The sequence below is a fragment of the Triticum aestivum genome, chromosome 3A (assembly GCF_018294505.1).
Source record: "Triticum aestivum cultivar Chinese Spring chromosome 3A, IWGSC CS RefSeq v2.1, whole genome shotgun sequence".
NCBI lineage: Eukaryota > Viridiplantae > Streptophyta > Magnoliopsida > Poales > Poaceae > Triticum > Triticum aestivum.
The window spans coordinates 320,189,872-320,205,185 of NC_057800.1; the positions used below are offsets into that span (position 1 = coordinate 320,189,872).

The 15,314-nt window shown below is 46.9% G+C and overlaps 1 protein-coding gene and 1 pseudogene across 1 annotated transcript in view; both read left to right on the forward strand.

Moving 5' to 3' along the window:
• Nucleotides 1-248: 248 nt before the first annotated feature.
• Nucleotides 249-836, forward strand: LOC123058318 (dehydration-responsive element-binding protein 2A-like; annotated as a pseudogene).
• A 292-nt stretch (nucleotides 837-1,128) lies between these two features.
• The window catches only part of LOC780686 (putative callose synthase 6), a 33,126-nt gene continuing 18,940 nt past the window's right edge, over nucleotides 1,129-15,314 (forward strand). Inside the window, 15 exon segments of the mRNA XM_044480132.1 lie at nucleotides 1,129-1,576; nucleotides 8,173-8,266; nucleotides 8,831-8,928; nucleotides 9,009-9,093; nucleotides 9,191-9,307; nucleotides 9,413-9,541; nucleotides 9,680-9,769; nucleotides 10,713-10,798; nucleotides 10,896-11,028; nucleotides 11,616-11,735; nucleotides 11,825-11,901; nucleotides 11,965-12,031; nucleotides 13,645-13,670; nucleotides 13,753-13,805; nucleotides 13,881-13,941. Of these exon segments, the coding sequence (XP_044336067.1) occupies nucleotides 1,311-1,576; nucleotides 8,173-8,266; nucleotides 8,831-8,928; nucleotides 9,009-9,093; nucleotides 9,191-9,307; nucleotides 9,413-9,541; nucleotides 9,680-9,769; nucleotides 10,713-10,798; nucleotides 10,896-11,028; nucleotides 11,616-11,735; nucleotides 11,825-11,901; nucleotides 11,965-12,031; nucleotides 13,645-13,670; nucleotides 13,753-13,805; nucleotides 13,881-13,941 (1,502 nt within the window). The 5' untranslated portion in view covers nucleotides 1,129-1,310.

A 15,314-nucleotide genomic window follows, 5' to 3' on the forward strand; every position in this document is an offset into this window, starting at 1 on the left:
TTTCCACGCCGCGTCGCCGCTCGCCCGCCCCGCAGCCCGGCGACCGCCGCCCCGCCCGCCACCGCCCCGCCCGCCACCGCCGCCCCGCAGCTCCGCCCCGCACATCGCCGCCGCCCCGCACGCCATCGCCGCCTCGCAGATCCGCCCCCGCCCGACTCGGTCCGCCACCGCCCCGCCCGCCACCGCCGCCCCGCAGCACCGCCCCGCCCGGCTCCGTCCGCCACCGTCCCGGCCGCACGCCGCTCCCGATGGCGCCGAAGAAGACGCCGAAGGGCAAGTCGGGCTTCTTCGGCGTGAGGCAGAAGCCTTCCGGCAACTGGGGTGTGGAGTTCTCCGACGTCGGAAGGCGTTGGTGGATCGGCACGTACCCCTCCGCCCACGAGGCCGCACGTGCCTACGACGTGGCGGTGAGGCGTGCCGAGAGGCCTCGGTTGCACCTCAACTTTCCAGAGATCGAGAGTCGGGCGGAAGCGGAGATGCTTGTGCCGCAGGGCATCAACATGAAGGAGATCACGACGACGAAGAAGAAGATGAAGAAGCCGTCGGTTGTCGTCAATGCTGGCGAGACCGATGAGGAGGCGATGGCGAGGTTTGCTCGGGAGCATCCGGAGTACGTCTAGGCCGAGATGGAGTACTACTGGAAGCGTGAGGCAGAGCAGAAGAAGAAGGGGCCGAAGAAGGAGGATGAGGCCGGTCCCTCGACGGTGATCCCCATCGAGTCCTCTTACGAGGAGGATTGGGCAGACTTCTCGGAGGAGGAGGAGGAGGAGGAGGGGTGCGACGAACCGACGAAGGAGGAGTTCTGGAAGCAGTTCCGTAGCTCCAATGAGGAGTAGTTTATCTAGTAGTTTGAATAAGTAGTAGTTGAAATTGATGTATGAAACTATGTTGAATTTGATGTTTGAACTATGTTGAATGGACTAGTAGTATGTCTTTTTACATCTTCATTTTGGACCATCTATTGGAGTTGCTTTTATCATCAATTTGGACTATCTGTTGGAGTTAATCTTTTTTCGGAGCTTCAAAATGCACTTTTTAGTTTAAATTTTATATCTCTGGTTTTAGACCGTCAAATTTTGAACCATCTATTGAATGCTCTAACAGAGAGAACAGAGAAAGCAAGGAAAAGAAAGGCCAAACCTATCAACCTATCAAGAGAGGTAGAGACTAGAGAGACATACAGGTGGCAGGGAAGGCGCGCGCTTCCTCCTGCCGCCGCGAACAAAATTCCTTGCTTCCCCGGCGGCAGCTCGAATCGGAATACCCATTTGTCCATCCTCGCAAGCACCCTTCCACCTCCTCTTCTTCCAATGGCGTATAAATCGTGTCCGAGCCCATCAGCCCACCGTGCCCCCCACCATCACGTTTGTGGCGATGGCGACGGCGACGGCCTCGAGGTCGACGGTGGTGAGGCGGAGGCGGAACGCGCTGGCACAGACGCTGGCGTCGCGGAGGCTTCCGGAGGGCGTGGCGGAGCCCGGGGAGCGGGTGCCCGAAGCCTTGGCCCCAGAGGTGATGCCATTCATCCGCGCAGCCGACGAGGTCGAGCTGCTCAACTCGCGGGTCGCGTTCCTCTGTAAGTCACGACCACCCCACCCCACCCCATTTTTGCAACAAAAAATGATGCTAGCCCACCCTACGGACGAGCACCAAATTTGATTAGGCTGCGTAGATACATACATGCACGCTATTCAAGTGCACAAGCACAATGCAGATTGACCCACGAGTCCACCACCACTTCAACTCACAGCATATCTTGCACTTTTCAGTGGAAAATTACTTCTCATACGATGATACGATGCTACGCACAGTATTGAGTACTCCCTCCGTTCGGAATTACTTGTCGCAGAAATGGATGTATCTAGATGTATTTTAGTTCTAGATACATCCATATCCGAGACAAGTAATTCCGAACGGAGGGAGTAGTAATTAGGTACACGGTGCAACACTCATCACTGCTTTGTAACATTAATCATCAATCCATTCATTGTCAATTTTTTTTTGAAATGGAGGGGTTTTCCCAGGCCTCTGCATCTGGTGATGCACACCATCATCCTAACTAAAAAGAACGTACCAAAGATCCATACAAATTAAAAAAAAAACCCCAATGAACAACCGGGCCATAACAAGATTAGATGACTCAATCACATATCGCCATCCAAACGGGCTGCACAAATCCTCCCGCCGGTTGCACCCAAAGTTCGTGGATGCCTGGGCCTCTGCACGAATCAGGGAGGATCAACAACTTCGTGTCACTCTACAAATCGCATACGTTGTTCACCTATAGTTGGGGGTGTCACACTCACACACCATATGTATAAAGGAAAATGATCTTGACCCGGTGCCCTGTGCACCCTAGTAGTATAACCTAGGTACGCCCAAGTACGTATCCATCCTGTAGCTCTGAAAATGATTTGCAATTTTTGTTGTTGTTTGGATATGTTAGAAAAATTCATTGCAATAATTCCGTATCACCCAAAGTAAAGCACAGATGCCCACACATATTTGTGCCTTAAGCTTATTTTTTCGAAACAGAGGCATACGATTTGCCTCATCTATCAAATAAGGGGAGAATAGAGTTTGAGTTTTACAAGTACACCATGATTACGACATGACAATTACCCGCTCAATACAATATGCCCTAGATGCTTAACGCCCGTGGTAATCCAAATCTTTGCCTCGTCGCTAATCAAAAGCAATAAGATGGGGGGGGGGGCTCTTGCGTCGGAAGACGAGAGAATTCTCTCATTCCAGAGGGTCCAAGAGACAAGCATGGTGTGGGACGCCATTGCTCGCCTATTTGGGATTTGCAAATTGGTTCTCTTGTCCCATCAATCCATGACGGAGTCCTCCATGTGCCAAGTCGAAGTGTCGACATGAGCAAGGCTAAATTTCTCGAAGACCAAATGCGGAGGCCTAAGTGTATGGCGACACTTGAAGAAGAGATGTGATCCGCTTTCTTGCTCCCTCTTGCGAAATGGACAAAGGGCACAATTTGCCCAACCCCGCCTTTCTAACTGGTCGTCTGTTCCAATCCAATCTTGAAGTGCAAGCCATGTGAGGAATTCAACTTTCGGGGGTTCCCAAACCTTCCACACCATGCGTTCCTTTGGGGAGAGGGTCATCCCAAGGAATTGCGCTCTGTAAGCGGTGGTCGCCGAATATATCCCACCATTTGAGTGCTTCCAAAGAATGTCGTCTTCCACAAGGTCGTCAAGATGGAAGTCATGAACAAGCATCCAAAGAGTGAAGGACTCCCGGACGTGGGCACAGGAGACGATGGTGTTGTGGTTGATCTTGAGGATCCAAGCATTATCTTTAAGGGCTTCACGCACCTTCCAATTCTTCTTGAGGCGTCAAAAAATAGTGGTGCGATGTCCTTAGGCTTGCGCCCAAGGAGCCATGGGGAATCCTAAAACGGCGTTTTTGCGCCATTGCCGACAATGATTGTGCCGGAGGCATAGAAAAATCAAGGCCCTCATTGCATGGGTTTCCAAGCCCAATGCACAACTTGTTTGGCTCTTTCAATTCATACCACGGCCAAAGAAGGCGAAGAGCACGGGCAAATTTGTCAGTGTTGAGGACCCCAACTCCTCCATACCCCCGAGGGCAGCAAACGACCTCCCAATTGACCTTGTGCTTGGCACCGGTCGGCTTATCTGAGCCGGATTAAAGGAAGGCCCTCTTGATTTTGTTGAGGTTCTGGAGAGAGCTCCGTGGGACGATAAGAGGCGTGATTGAGAACACCGCTTGGAAGGTAATGAATGATTTGACGAGGGTCGTCCGACCAATGGTAGTGATATTTTGGCCCTCCCAAGTGACCAATTTGCCGGCCGCTTTGTCCTCAAGATATTGAAGGTCCACCTTGTTGAGTTGTCAAACTGAGAGAGAGTGCCCCAAGTATTTCAGAGAGAAGGAGGCTCTAGCCGCCGGCATGCTCTGGAGAATGTGCCCCAAGTGAAGATGATTGCAGCGAATGGGTACCACTGAGCTCTTATGAAAGTTTGTGCAAAGGCCCGTCACCTCACCAAAACCCCTTAGGATTGCTGAAAGGTTGTCTATATCCCTCTTGATTGGGGCCATAAAAACAACCGCGTCATCGTAAAGTGAGGTTCTCACCATGGCACCCCGACCACGTATCTTATGGAGAATGCCTTTCCAAGTCGCGAACTCAAGGATTTGATGAAGAGGATCAATCTCAAGGACAAATAGCAGGGGAAAGCGCGTCACCCTGCCGGAGCCCACGAGCATGCTTGATGAGGGGACCGGGGATCCCATTCGGGAGGATGCACGAGGAAGATGTGGATAGAAGCACCGCAATCCAATCTCGGACCTTGCTTGGGAACCACTTCCGTTGGAGGAGGTCAAGAATGTACTCCCACTTGACCGTGTCAAAGGCCTTCTTGATGTCAAGCTTGAAAAGTAGGGCAGGGTTTTTGCTCTTGTGTAGCCGACGAGCAAAATTTCAAATGCACATGAATTTGTCATGTGTACTACACCTCTTAATGGATGCACTTTGAGCGTTGCAGACGAGGGCGTTCATGTGGGGAACAAGGCATAAGGAGAGGGCTTTAGCAATGATTCTGGCCACCGCGTGGATAAGGCTAATGGGCCTATAGTCGGAGATGCCCTCTGCGCCCTCCTTGGGCAAGAGCACCACATTGGCGGAGTTGAGCCATTGAAGGTTGGAAGTGTGCAGCGAGTCGAAGCTTTGGATGGCTTGCATAATGTCGTGCTTGATGAATCCCCAACACTTCTAAAAAAAGAGACCTGTGAAGCCATCTGGACCGGGAGCCTTGTCACTGGGAAAGTCTTTGATGGCCTCCCATACCTCCTGCTCAGTGATAGTATCGCCAAAGTCATGCAAGTCTAGTGGCTCAATGTTAAGCTCCTCCCAATTGAAATCCTTGGTGCAACCTATCCCTTCGACCCGTGACCTCCGAGAAATGGCCATGGATGATTTTCTCCTTTTCTCCGTGCTCGGTGACCCAACCATGCACATGCTTAATCCTGTGAATGTGGTTTTTCCTCCTCCGGGCATTTATGCGACGATGGAAGAAATTGGTGTCTGCGTCTCCATCCTTTAGGTTTGCCAACCTCTGCCTTAAGCTTATGATGAACACCACCCAACCAGTTGCCGAACATATTCGCTATGCTAGTTGGAGGTGGCAGGTTGAAAGCTACATGGATGGTACGCGGGCATGACAGGAATAAATGATGGCTTGTTTCCTCCTGGTCACATAAGCAACATGTTCTACATCTCTGCCAATTCTGTTTAACCAGATTGTCTTTGTTAATACCACACCTCTGTGCAGGTATCACATGAAAATCTTTATCATTAATGACACTTTGATTTGCCAAATATATTTGTGACGAAACACTGGTCCAGTATTAATAAGATCAGAATACATTGACCTGCTAGAAAAAACACCGGGAGTATTCAACTTACACCGAAACACGTCGGCAACATCCGGCGATAGGTTGACCGTCATCAACATATGGATCAGATGTAGCCACTCTGTCCACTTGACCCACCAAGCGCCCATTGAAATTCAATATTCAATGGAGTCGCCCCCATCGCTGACGCAACTGAAACGTTCTTTTCATCGCATGATGTTATACAGGTTCAGATATTGGAGGCCAAGTGGCGCATCTCCAAGCCATGTATCATCCCAGAAATGAGTATTGAGGCCATTGCCTATCACAAACGACCCTCCGCAAAAGAACTCAGACTTCACCCTCATCAATCCCTTCTAGAATGGGTAGTTAGTTGGTTTCGTGGACACTTAGGACTACTAGGTTCTCACCCAGGACTCTCTCACTGTTTTTCTCACACACCCATGCACACAAGGAACAAGTATGAAGCTCTGTAGGTTTATATCAGCAGCAACAAGCTTACTATTACAAACAGGGGTACATGTCCTTTTATAGGACTATGCGAACCGGCCTATACTACCAATACTTAATAGCTAACCTAGGACAGCTCAGTGCAAGCTTTTACTACAGTCTATGACATACTGCTGTCTACGTACAACTCAGTCAGATCAGACTTTGCTTCTTACTGCTGACAGCTACTATAGTGCTAAAAAAACTACTATAGTGCTACCAGAACAGTCTGGATGCATGCCTATAGTGCTAGCTGCTGCTCTTTCGCGACATGCAAGGCTGATGCATAGCTAGCTAATTTTGCATGTCATTATACAACATCCACATAACTAATCATCTTAGCAATGTTAGTTCTTGCATATCGGGGATACCAAATCTTGTCATACCAAACTCACTGGTATGCTGAATCGTCTTAGCTCTTGCATATCGGTCAGGCTTCTCATATTGTATGATCACATATGCGGAGTTTTTTGTGGACACAACCAACACAAGAAACATGTTGTCTTGTAGACGCACCTAAAGTATATCTTCTTGTGGACGCAACTAACACGAGAATTCAGCTTGTGGACACTAGTAACACAAGAAATATCTTGTGGACACGACTGACACAAGATCTTGATCACACACGATTTTGTGGACACATCTAGCAGAAGAACTCACATAACCACACACACAATATCTTGTGGACGCAACTTACATGAGAACACAAAACTTTTGCCACCGATGACACAACTTACCCGGAGCGCTACCTTCCTCGTTGCCGGGGATGCAACTTACCAGGCAATATCTCCTTGCCAATCAGGATAAGGTTGGTTCATCTTCGGCACATGCTTGAGCAAAATGTGCCTCTGCATTGCCTTCTTTCTTTGGCTTGCGACATTCCTCGGAGAAATGCCCTGGTCATCACAATTATAGCAACAAACCTTTGCCTTATTGAACTTGCAGTTTTTCTTGACGGAGCCGTTGCCGCCTCCATTCCTCTTGAACCTGGACTCCCGCTCAGCGCGGGCCAGCAGCAAGTGCTCCTCGCCAGCATCACCGATTCCTCCTAGACTCTCCTCATGTGCCTTCAATCCTCCAATAACCACTTCCACTGTCATTGTTTTGAGGTCACCAAATTGTTCGATAGTCTAAGCAATTTGGAGAAACTTGTTGGGGATGGCGCGAAGGAACTTCTTGACGGCATAATTCTCCTCGAACTTCTCGCCAAGTGCCCTGACCTGTTGACAATGGTTGTCAACCGGGCAGCAAAATCGTCAATCGATTCTGACTTCTTCATGCACAGGCCCTCAAATTCCATCTTGAGAGTTTGTACCTTGGCGTCCTTCACGCGCTCAACATCCATGTGCATGATCTTCAAGGTCTCCCAAGTCGCCTTGGGTGTCTCCTTTTCGGACACCAGAAGAGCATGCCCTCTGGTATCCCTTGATGGACCATGCCAGGTAGCTGCTCTTTGGGATCATAGGGTATCGATGGGAATCAATCAATACTTCTTTCTTAATATCCCACTCAAGCTAATACACATGGCTCTGATACCAATTGTTAGAACTAATAGGTTCTCATCGAGGACTCTCTTAGTGTTTCTCTCTCTCAAACACACATGCACAAAAGGAACTAGTATGAAGCTTTGTAGCTCTATATCAGTAGCAACAAGCTTACTGTTACAAACAGGGGTACATGTCCTTTTGTAGGACTATACGAACCGACCTATACTATCAATACTTAATAGCTGAGCTAGGACAGCTCAGTGCAAGCTCTTACTGCAGTCTAGTACATACCGCTGTCTATCTACAGCTCAGTCAAACCAGACTTTGCTATTTTACCACTGACAGCTACTATAGTGCCACCTAAAGAGTCTGGATGCATGCCTATAGTGCTAGCTGCTGCTGTTTGCCGACATGCAAGCCTGATGCATAGCTAGTTAATTTTGCATGCCCTTATACAACATCCACATAATTAATCATGACAAGATTATGTTAACACTTGTTTCGGAGCAGCTCCTGCCAAACACCTTCCTCTGTAAGTAGTTTGAACAACCATTTGCTGAGCAAACACTTATTCTTAACTTCAAGGTCCTCGACCCCCAAACCACCTAAATCTCAAACTGACATTGGTTCATTGCATGCTGAGTTTGTATCACGAACCAATTTGTTGCTAGGTTGGCAGTTCTAGTGTCCATCTAGCGTCTTACCTTCTCGGTTCCTTTCTCGTATATTGTACGTCAAGCAGTGCATGCTATTCTGATATGAAACTGGATTTACCATGCATGTTGTACCAAGGTCGCAGATATGCCTACAAGAAAGTTCAAAGAATGGATCCATCATCCATCCAACGTGGGGTTCGGCAGTTCAAAACATACATGTCACTTAAGCTAGATCAGGTAACCATGTATCTGAACTTATGATGTTGCTACTACCCTTTCCTCACTGTGGCTGAAATCTTAGCATCACGCTTGTCAGAATTTTATCAACAACAAAAAAACTTACTGCATTTATTTTGTAGCTTATTCATGTTTTGGCCAAAATGGGAATCCATTGTCTATTAACTCTTATTTTAGTTTTCTTCTTGACCTAACACCATGCAAGTCTTCTTCTCTAATGCATATTTATGATATAGATTTGTATTAGCTGTTGCTTAGCCTCACAAATGGGAGTAGACTGTGAGCTCTCACAAAGGGGAGTAGACTGTGAACTCATTTCAGGAGTCTGACTCATATGAGATATAGTATGTCCTTGCATTCTTTCATTCAGTTCGATATAAGAAAAGTGAATAACTGATGCTGGACGTCTGATGTCTGAAGCAGACATGACCGTGTTGTGACTATGCTTGCAAACTTGCTTTACTGTGACTAATTTACCTCCTCTTTTTTTCTCCTTTTGAGACCTACCTTCTTTGTCGTCTTCTCTTCAGTGGTGAATACCTGACACTATTCTATGTTTGACAGGATGACATGCAATTTCCTTTAAATGATTCAAAGGAGATCCAACGATTTTATAAGTACTACTGTGAAAATTTGAGCAGAACCTCTGAAAAACAGAACTTGTAAGACATAATACACTCATAATCAATTTCGTTTGTGGTGAACTGCTTTAATCACCTTCTTTTTTGTGTTGAAAACTCAGTGAGGAATTGGCTAGATATTACCAAGTGGCGTCTGCTCTTTATGAAGTGTTAAGAGATGTAACAAACAACAAGGTTGATTCTGAGGTACTCCATTTTATATAAAATTGCTTTATATAAGTTTTTGTTCACCTGTTCCATTGGTGAGCTTCTTCAACACTATCTCCCAAACTTTGTTTTGTAGGTGATGAAACGTGCTAAAGTAGTAGAGGAAAAGAGTGCTCATTTCAAGAGTTACAAGTACAACATAGTCCCCCTCAATTTTCCTGGTTCTGCAGAAGCAGTTGTGGAACTCCCGGAGGTTAGTTATAATTCCTAGTACTTATGTTTGCTCCTCCCACTCTTTCTACTTGTTTATGAAAATCTGCAGCAAGTTATGATCCTATTTGTGCTGTAAATGGTGTAGATAAAAAGTGCTATAGATGTAATACGTAACATAGACGGTCTTCCAAAGCTACAGATGTCTTCAATGCAAAGGGAAGGAAAACCTATCTGGGATTTACTTGACTGGCTTTCGCTAGCATTTGGATTTCAGGTAAATGATTGCTTTCCCAATTATGTTCTGATATCGTATCTGAGGTGATGGAATGTCATCCCGTCCAGTCTTACTTGTGCTCATGGTATTATGCTTGAAAAACATATTTAATGTTGTACTACATGGTTCCTTTTGTAGAAATCGAATGTGGAAAATCAGAGAGAAAATATGGTGTTACTGCTTGCAAATATTAGCACAAGGACCTCAGGACAGGAAGGGCATCCTTTGGTAAGATATATGTGTTGAAGTGTATATGTGGATTGCCTATCCCTTCCCATCAGTTTGGACTTTTGGTTGCGTTGGCTAGTGCATGAAGCTTAACATGGTATCAGAGCTAAGGTCTTGAGTTCAAGTCCTGGCTTTCGCAATTTATCTAAAAATTGCTGCTGCACCCCTTTGTGTCCACTTATAGGCCTTTTGAGCCATACCTCCGAGTCTATCCACGCGTTGACTTCCCGCGTCACACGTGAGAGGGGTGTTGAAGTGTATATGTGGATTGCCTAGCCCTTTCCATCAGCTCGGACTTTTGGTTCCGTTGGCTAGTGCATGCAGCTTAACATGATATTATTAGAGCCTAAGGTCTTGAGTTCAAGTCTTGGCTTTCGCAATTTATCTAAAAATTGTTTGCGCCCCCCCCCCCCCCTTTCTGTCCACTTATAGGCCTTTTGAGCCATACCTCCGAGTCTATCCACGTGTTGACTTCCCGCGTCACACGTGAGAGGGGTGTTGAAGTGTATATGTGGATTGCCTAGCCCTTTCCATCAGTTCGGACTTTTGGTTACGTTGGCTAGTGCATGAAGCTTAACATGATATCAGAGCCTAAGGTCTTGAGTTCAAATCCTGGCTTTCGCAATTTATCTAAAAATTGCTGCTGCCCCCCTTTGTTTCCACGTATAGGTCTCCTGAGCCATACCTCTGAGACTATCCACATGTTGACTTCCCGCGTCACACGTGAAAGGGAGTGTTGAAGTGTATATGTGGATTGCCTAGCCCTTTCCATCAGTTCGGACTTTTGGTTGCGTCGGCTAGTGCATGAAGCTTAACAATATGTTCCTTGTAGGTTTTGTCACAACCATTTTATCTTCTATTTTACCTATGCGTTGCTCAACAGAATCTTTTGCTATGGACTTATAATGTGAAATTTTGACACTGAGCTGACATGGAATTTCAGGTCGACACTGTGAATGATTTGTGGGACAAAATATTTGGAAATTATGGATCATGGTGTCACTATTTGCATGTTAGTTCAAGAATCATGTAAGTGGTGCATGGTTTTGTGATTTTGTTTCATGCTATTACCATTAAATCTCCTGTAGCATTTAACATTTCTTAATACCATTGCTCTGTGTCATAGGATCAAATATGATGACACAGAACTAAAGAAGCAGCAGCTAATGCTTCTCCACATTGGATTGTACCTTCTTATCTGGGGTGAGGCTTCAAATGTCCGGTTTATGCCTGAGTGCTTATTCTACATATTCCACCATGTAAGGCCCCCTTCAAAGGAATTGTATTTTCTAGCTACCTTCAAATGAATATACTTATACAATTGAGTATCTTACTTTAATAGCTTATTGGTTGTGATTGATCTATTTAAGTTACATGTATATGTTCCAGCCACAGTTAAATAAATTGTATTGTTGAACTGTTGGTATATGGTTTCATGATTCGTAGTGACTCCAACTTATTTGCTCTAACAATTTTCTTTGCATCTTTTTTGCACTTTTGGTAACAGTGTGCTTGTAGCTCCTTCATCATTTACTTAACTGGCATGCCTCTTGTCCAACTGCTACTGATTCTAACAAATATGAGCTATTTCATTTTCGTCAGTTCCATCACCCCAAGGTTGTAAAGAAATGGTTTTAATCACTGACCAGCTGCCATGAACATGAATATCACATTATGGCCCAATTATAATTTATAACCATGTCTCTCTGAATAGTACCACTTTACGAGACAATCATAAAATAATGAAGGTGGACTAATATAGTTTACCATGAGTCTTACATCCATTCAGCTAACCTGTTATTATACACAAAGATTGGCAATTCATGGAAGTTTATTGATTTGGCAGATGGTAAAACAGTTGAATCAAATGGTTGAAGAAAGTTATTTTCAACCACCACCTGGGTTTGAAGAGGAGGGATCATTCCTAAACATTGTCATTGAACCTATCTATAAGGTTCTGCAGAAGGTGAGTATGTAAAGTTTGAAACACAGCTAGATTATCCTTGCAGGAGAATATATTGTTCTTACAATTTTGTTTTTTCTTTCACTCTAAAGGAATCACAAAGAAGTAAAGGTGGTACAGCTGGCCACTCAGCTTGGAGAAATTATGATGACTTGAATGAACAATTCTGGTAAACTTATTTTCTTATTTCTTATTTATCTTTTCGTCCGACATAATATTTTCTTCCTTGTAGGTCAGAGAAATGTTTTATGAAGCTTGGCTGGCCATGGGATCTCAGTGCAGACTTCTTTCATCAAGAGGTATGTCATAACTGTGCTTAATTTGATACATCAGCCAGGGCAACTGCCTATTTAAATGGCTAGAGTACGATTGTCTTACTGGGGAGTTTACTGTCGAGTGTTTGATTAACCACATTATGGCTTCACCTTGAATGAGTAAGGTTTTTTGTGATGTCAACTTAGTGCTCATAAGGTCGTGGCAGATCCAGGGTTTTATGGGTGAGACTTGGGGCTTACAACTATTTAGTTACATTATGCGCACTATTTCAGTTGAACTGTTTCTCATTGCAAGGATCGCAACAACAGTAACAGAGAGGATCATCAGAAGGAATCTTCAGGATCTGGTGAGGATGGCTCCGCTCCGCTCCCTCCCTGCTCCTCCTAGCCCACCCACCCCCAAGCCCCTCCGCCGCCGGTGAGCCCCTGCCGGTTGCCTCCCCTCCTTGCTCCCGCTCCCTGCCATGGCGGCCTCCAGTGCTGACCCTGTCGAGCCCCGAGGGACCCTCTCCGGCGATCGCGTGTCCTCTGGTGACTGCTGGTTCGATTCGGAGAGCGAGTCCTCGACGCGCTCGTACATCGACGTCGCACGCACCCCGCCGGCCACTCCCGCGCCGCCCGCGCCCCCAGCTCTCGCTCGCGCCGTCGTCGCCGCTCCACGGCAGCCCGCTGCGAGCCGCCTCGGCCCCCGCTCCGAGGTGCACCATGCTCCGGGTGGTGTTCAGGTGGATGCTGACGGCTTCCAGCAGCCTCGACGCTGGAACCGCCGTCGTCGCCCGCGCGCCAGGATGGCGAGACCTCCTCCCCGCAGCCCCGGCGCCGCAGCCCATCCCCGGAGGAGGTTGCCGGGCTCTGCTTCCGCTGCCTGGACCCTCGCCACCGCGTGCGCGACTGCACCAACGAGGTCCGATGCCGTCGCTGCTTGCTGTCAGGCCATGACTCGCGCTCCTGCACCCCCCAGCGTCGGGAGGCCGCACGGCAAGCTCGCGCCACCCTTGTCGGCCGCGCGGACCAGGCTGCGGGAGCGCGCGCCACCTAGGCACCGCCGCCGCATCCTCCCGCGGCTTCGGTGATCATCGCGCCTGCGGCACACGCACCCGCGCCAGTGAGAGTCATCATGTCGCACTCTGTCGAGATGGAGGAGGCCGAGGAGGTTCTAGCGCGCGCGATGGTGGCCTCCATCACCGGCAACCGGCCGCAAGTGTTTGCCGCCGAGGTCTCTGACTTGCTCATCAGTTCCCTCAAGCTTGCGGATGGTGATTTCTCGGTCCATACCCATCACCCTGAGGATTTCCTGATTCTCTTCAACTCCCGACCCACCATGCGTCGCCTGAACGGTGACCACTTCATCAACTCCCCGCGGTTCTCCCTCTCTGTTCGCCCCTGGAGCAAGCTCGCTCATGCGGGTGCCGGCGAGTTCGAGTATCACGTTGAGCTGGAGCTCCGTGGCATTCCCGCCCAGGCATGGCATCTTTCGACTGCTGGCAAACTCCTGAATAGTTTGACACGGAATTGGTACAACCAGTCAGTATATAATTTTGCAATCGTCATTTATATGATTCCGAACATTTTGGCTGCCTTGCTTTTCTTGTTGCCACAACTTCAAAATATAATGGAACACTCAAATTGGCGTGCAGTTATTCTTCTTATGTGGTGGATTCAGGTCAGTCTTTCCTATTTGTAGCAAGCAAATTGCTGTAAAGTGAGCATTGTTAGTGCTTACATAACGTTTTGTTGCCTTTTAGCCAAGATTGTATGTTGCACGTGGTATGCATGAGGACATATTGTCCATTTTTAAGTAAGTGTGTCATATGTCTATCAAATTATTGTTTTTCCTTTCAGTTGAGAATGAAAATTTAATGTGAATCAACAGGTATGTCTTCTTTTGGGTCGTGTTGCTCACCTCCAAGCTTGCATTTAGTTTCTATGTTGAGGTAAATTCTGAACACTTCATGGAGTACTTTTCCGAAGTGAATACATCTTTAGAGTTTGGTGATTTACTATCTATACTCTTCAGTGCATATACATTAAGAGAATTAAAATGTAATAATTAGTATAAAGCAGATATGAAATTATTAAGTGTTGAGATTTTTCACACCAACGATACCATATAATACAAGGATTCTGGTCCTGTGTTCTGACATGTGTGACATTATCAATGTATAACCTTCAACACTTCAATGTCATTATCAGATGTATAGATATTGAAGAAATTCTACAACAACAACAACAACAACAACAACAACAACAAAGCCTTTAGTCCCAAACAAGTTGGGGTAGGCTAGAGGTGAAACCCATAAGATCTCGCGACCAACTCATGGCTCTGGCACATGGATAGCAAGCTTCCACGCACCCCTGTCCATAGCTAGTTCTTTGGTGATACTCCAATCCTTCAGGTCTCTCTTCACGGACTCCTCCCATGTCAAATTCGGTCTACCCCGACCTCTCTTGACATTCTCCGCACGCTTTAGCCGTCCGCTATGCACTGGAGCTTCCGGAGGCCTACGCTGAATATGCCCAAACCATCTCAGACGATGTTGGACAAGCTTCTCTTCAATTGGTGCTACCCCAACTCTATCTCGTATATCATCATTTCGGACTCGATCCTTCCTTGTGTGGCCACACATCCATCTCAACATACGCATCTCCGCCACACCTAACTGTTGAACATGTCGCCTTTTAGTGGCCAACACTCAGCGCCATACAACATTGCGGGTCGAACCGCCGTCCTATAGAACTTGCCTTTTAACTTTTGTGGCACTCTCTTGTTACAGAGAATGCTAGAAGCTTGGCGCCACTTCATCCATCCGGCTTTGATTCGATGGTCACATCTTCATCAATACCCCCATCCTCCTGTAGCATTGACCCCAAATATCGAAAGGTGTCCTTCTGAGGTACCACCTGCCCATCAAGGCTAACCTCCTCCTCCTCACACCTAGTAGTACTGAAACCGCACATCATGTACTCGGTGTTTGCCCAGCAAAACATCATTGCTAACCCATATATCGACGCTAATGCTTGATAGACTCTCCGGTTGAGCCCAGGCAGCTGCTTGGGGTCGCCGTGAGCTGCTCCATCCCTGATTGTTTCCCTTGGATTAACAAAATACCTGGAATCAATCTGCAGTGAAGTTGTTGATAATGCTTTGTACTGGTGATATACCTAGCACACGATGAGCATATGCTCTTGAATTCTAGATACGGTAATGTGGAAATCTAGCCTCCTAAAATCAACATTCTTGATGTGTGAGCGTCTCCTGAAGTGCAGATGACAGCTCCTTTTAATTAAAGTGGTTTTAGTTACAGTA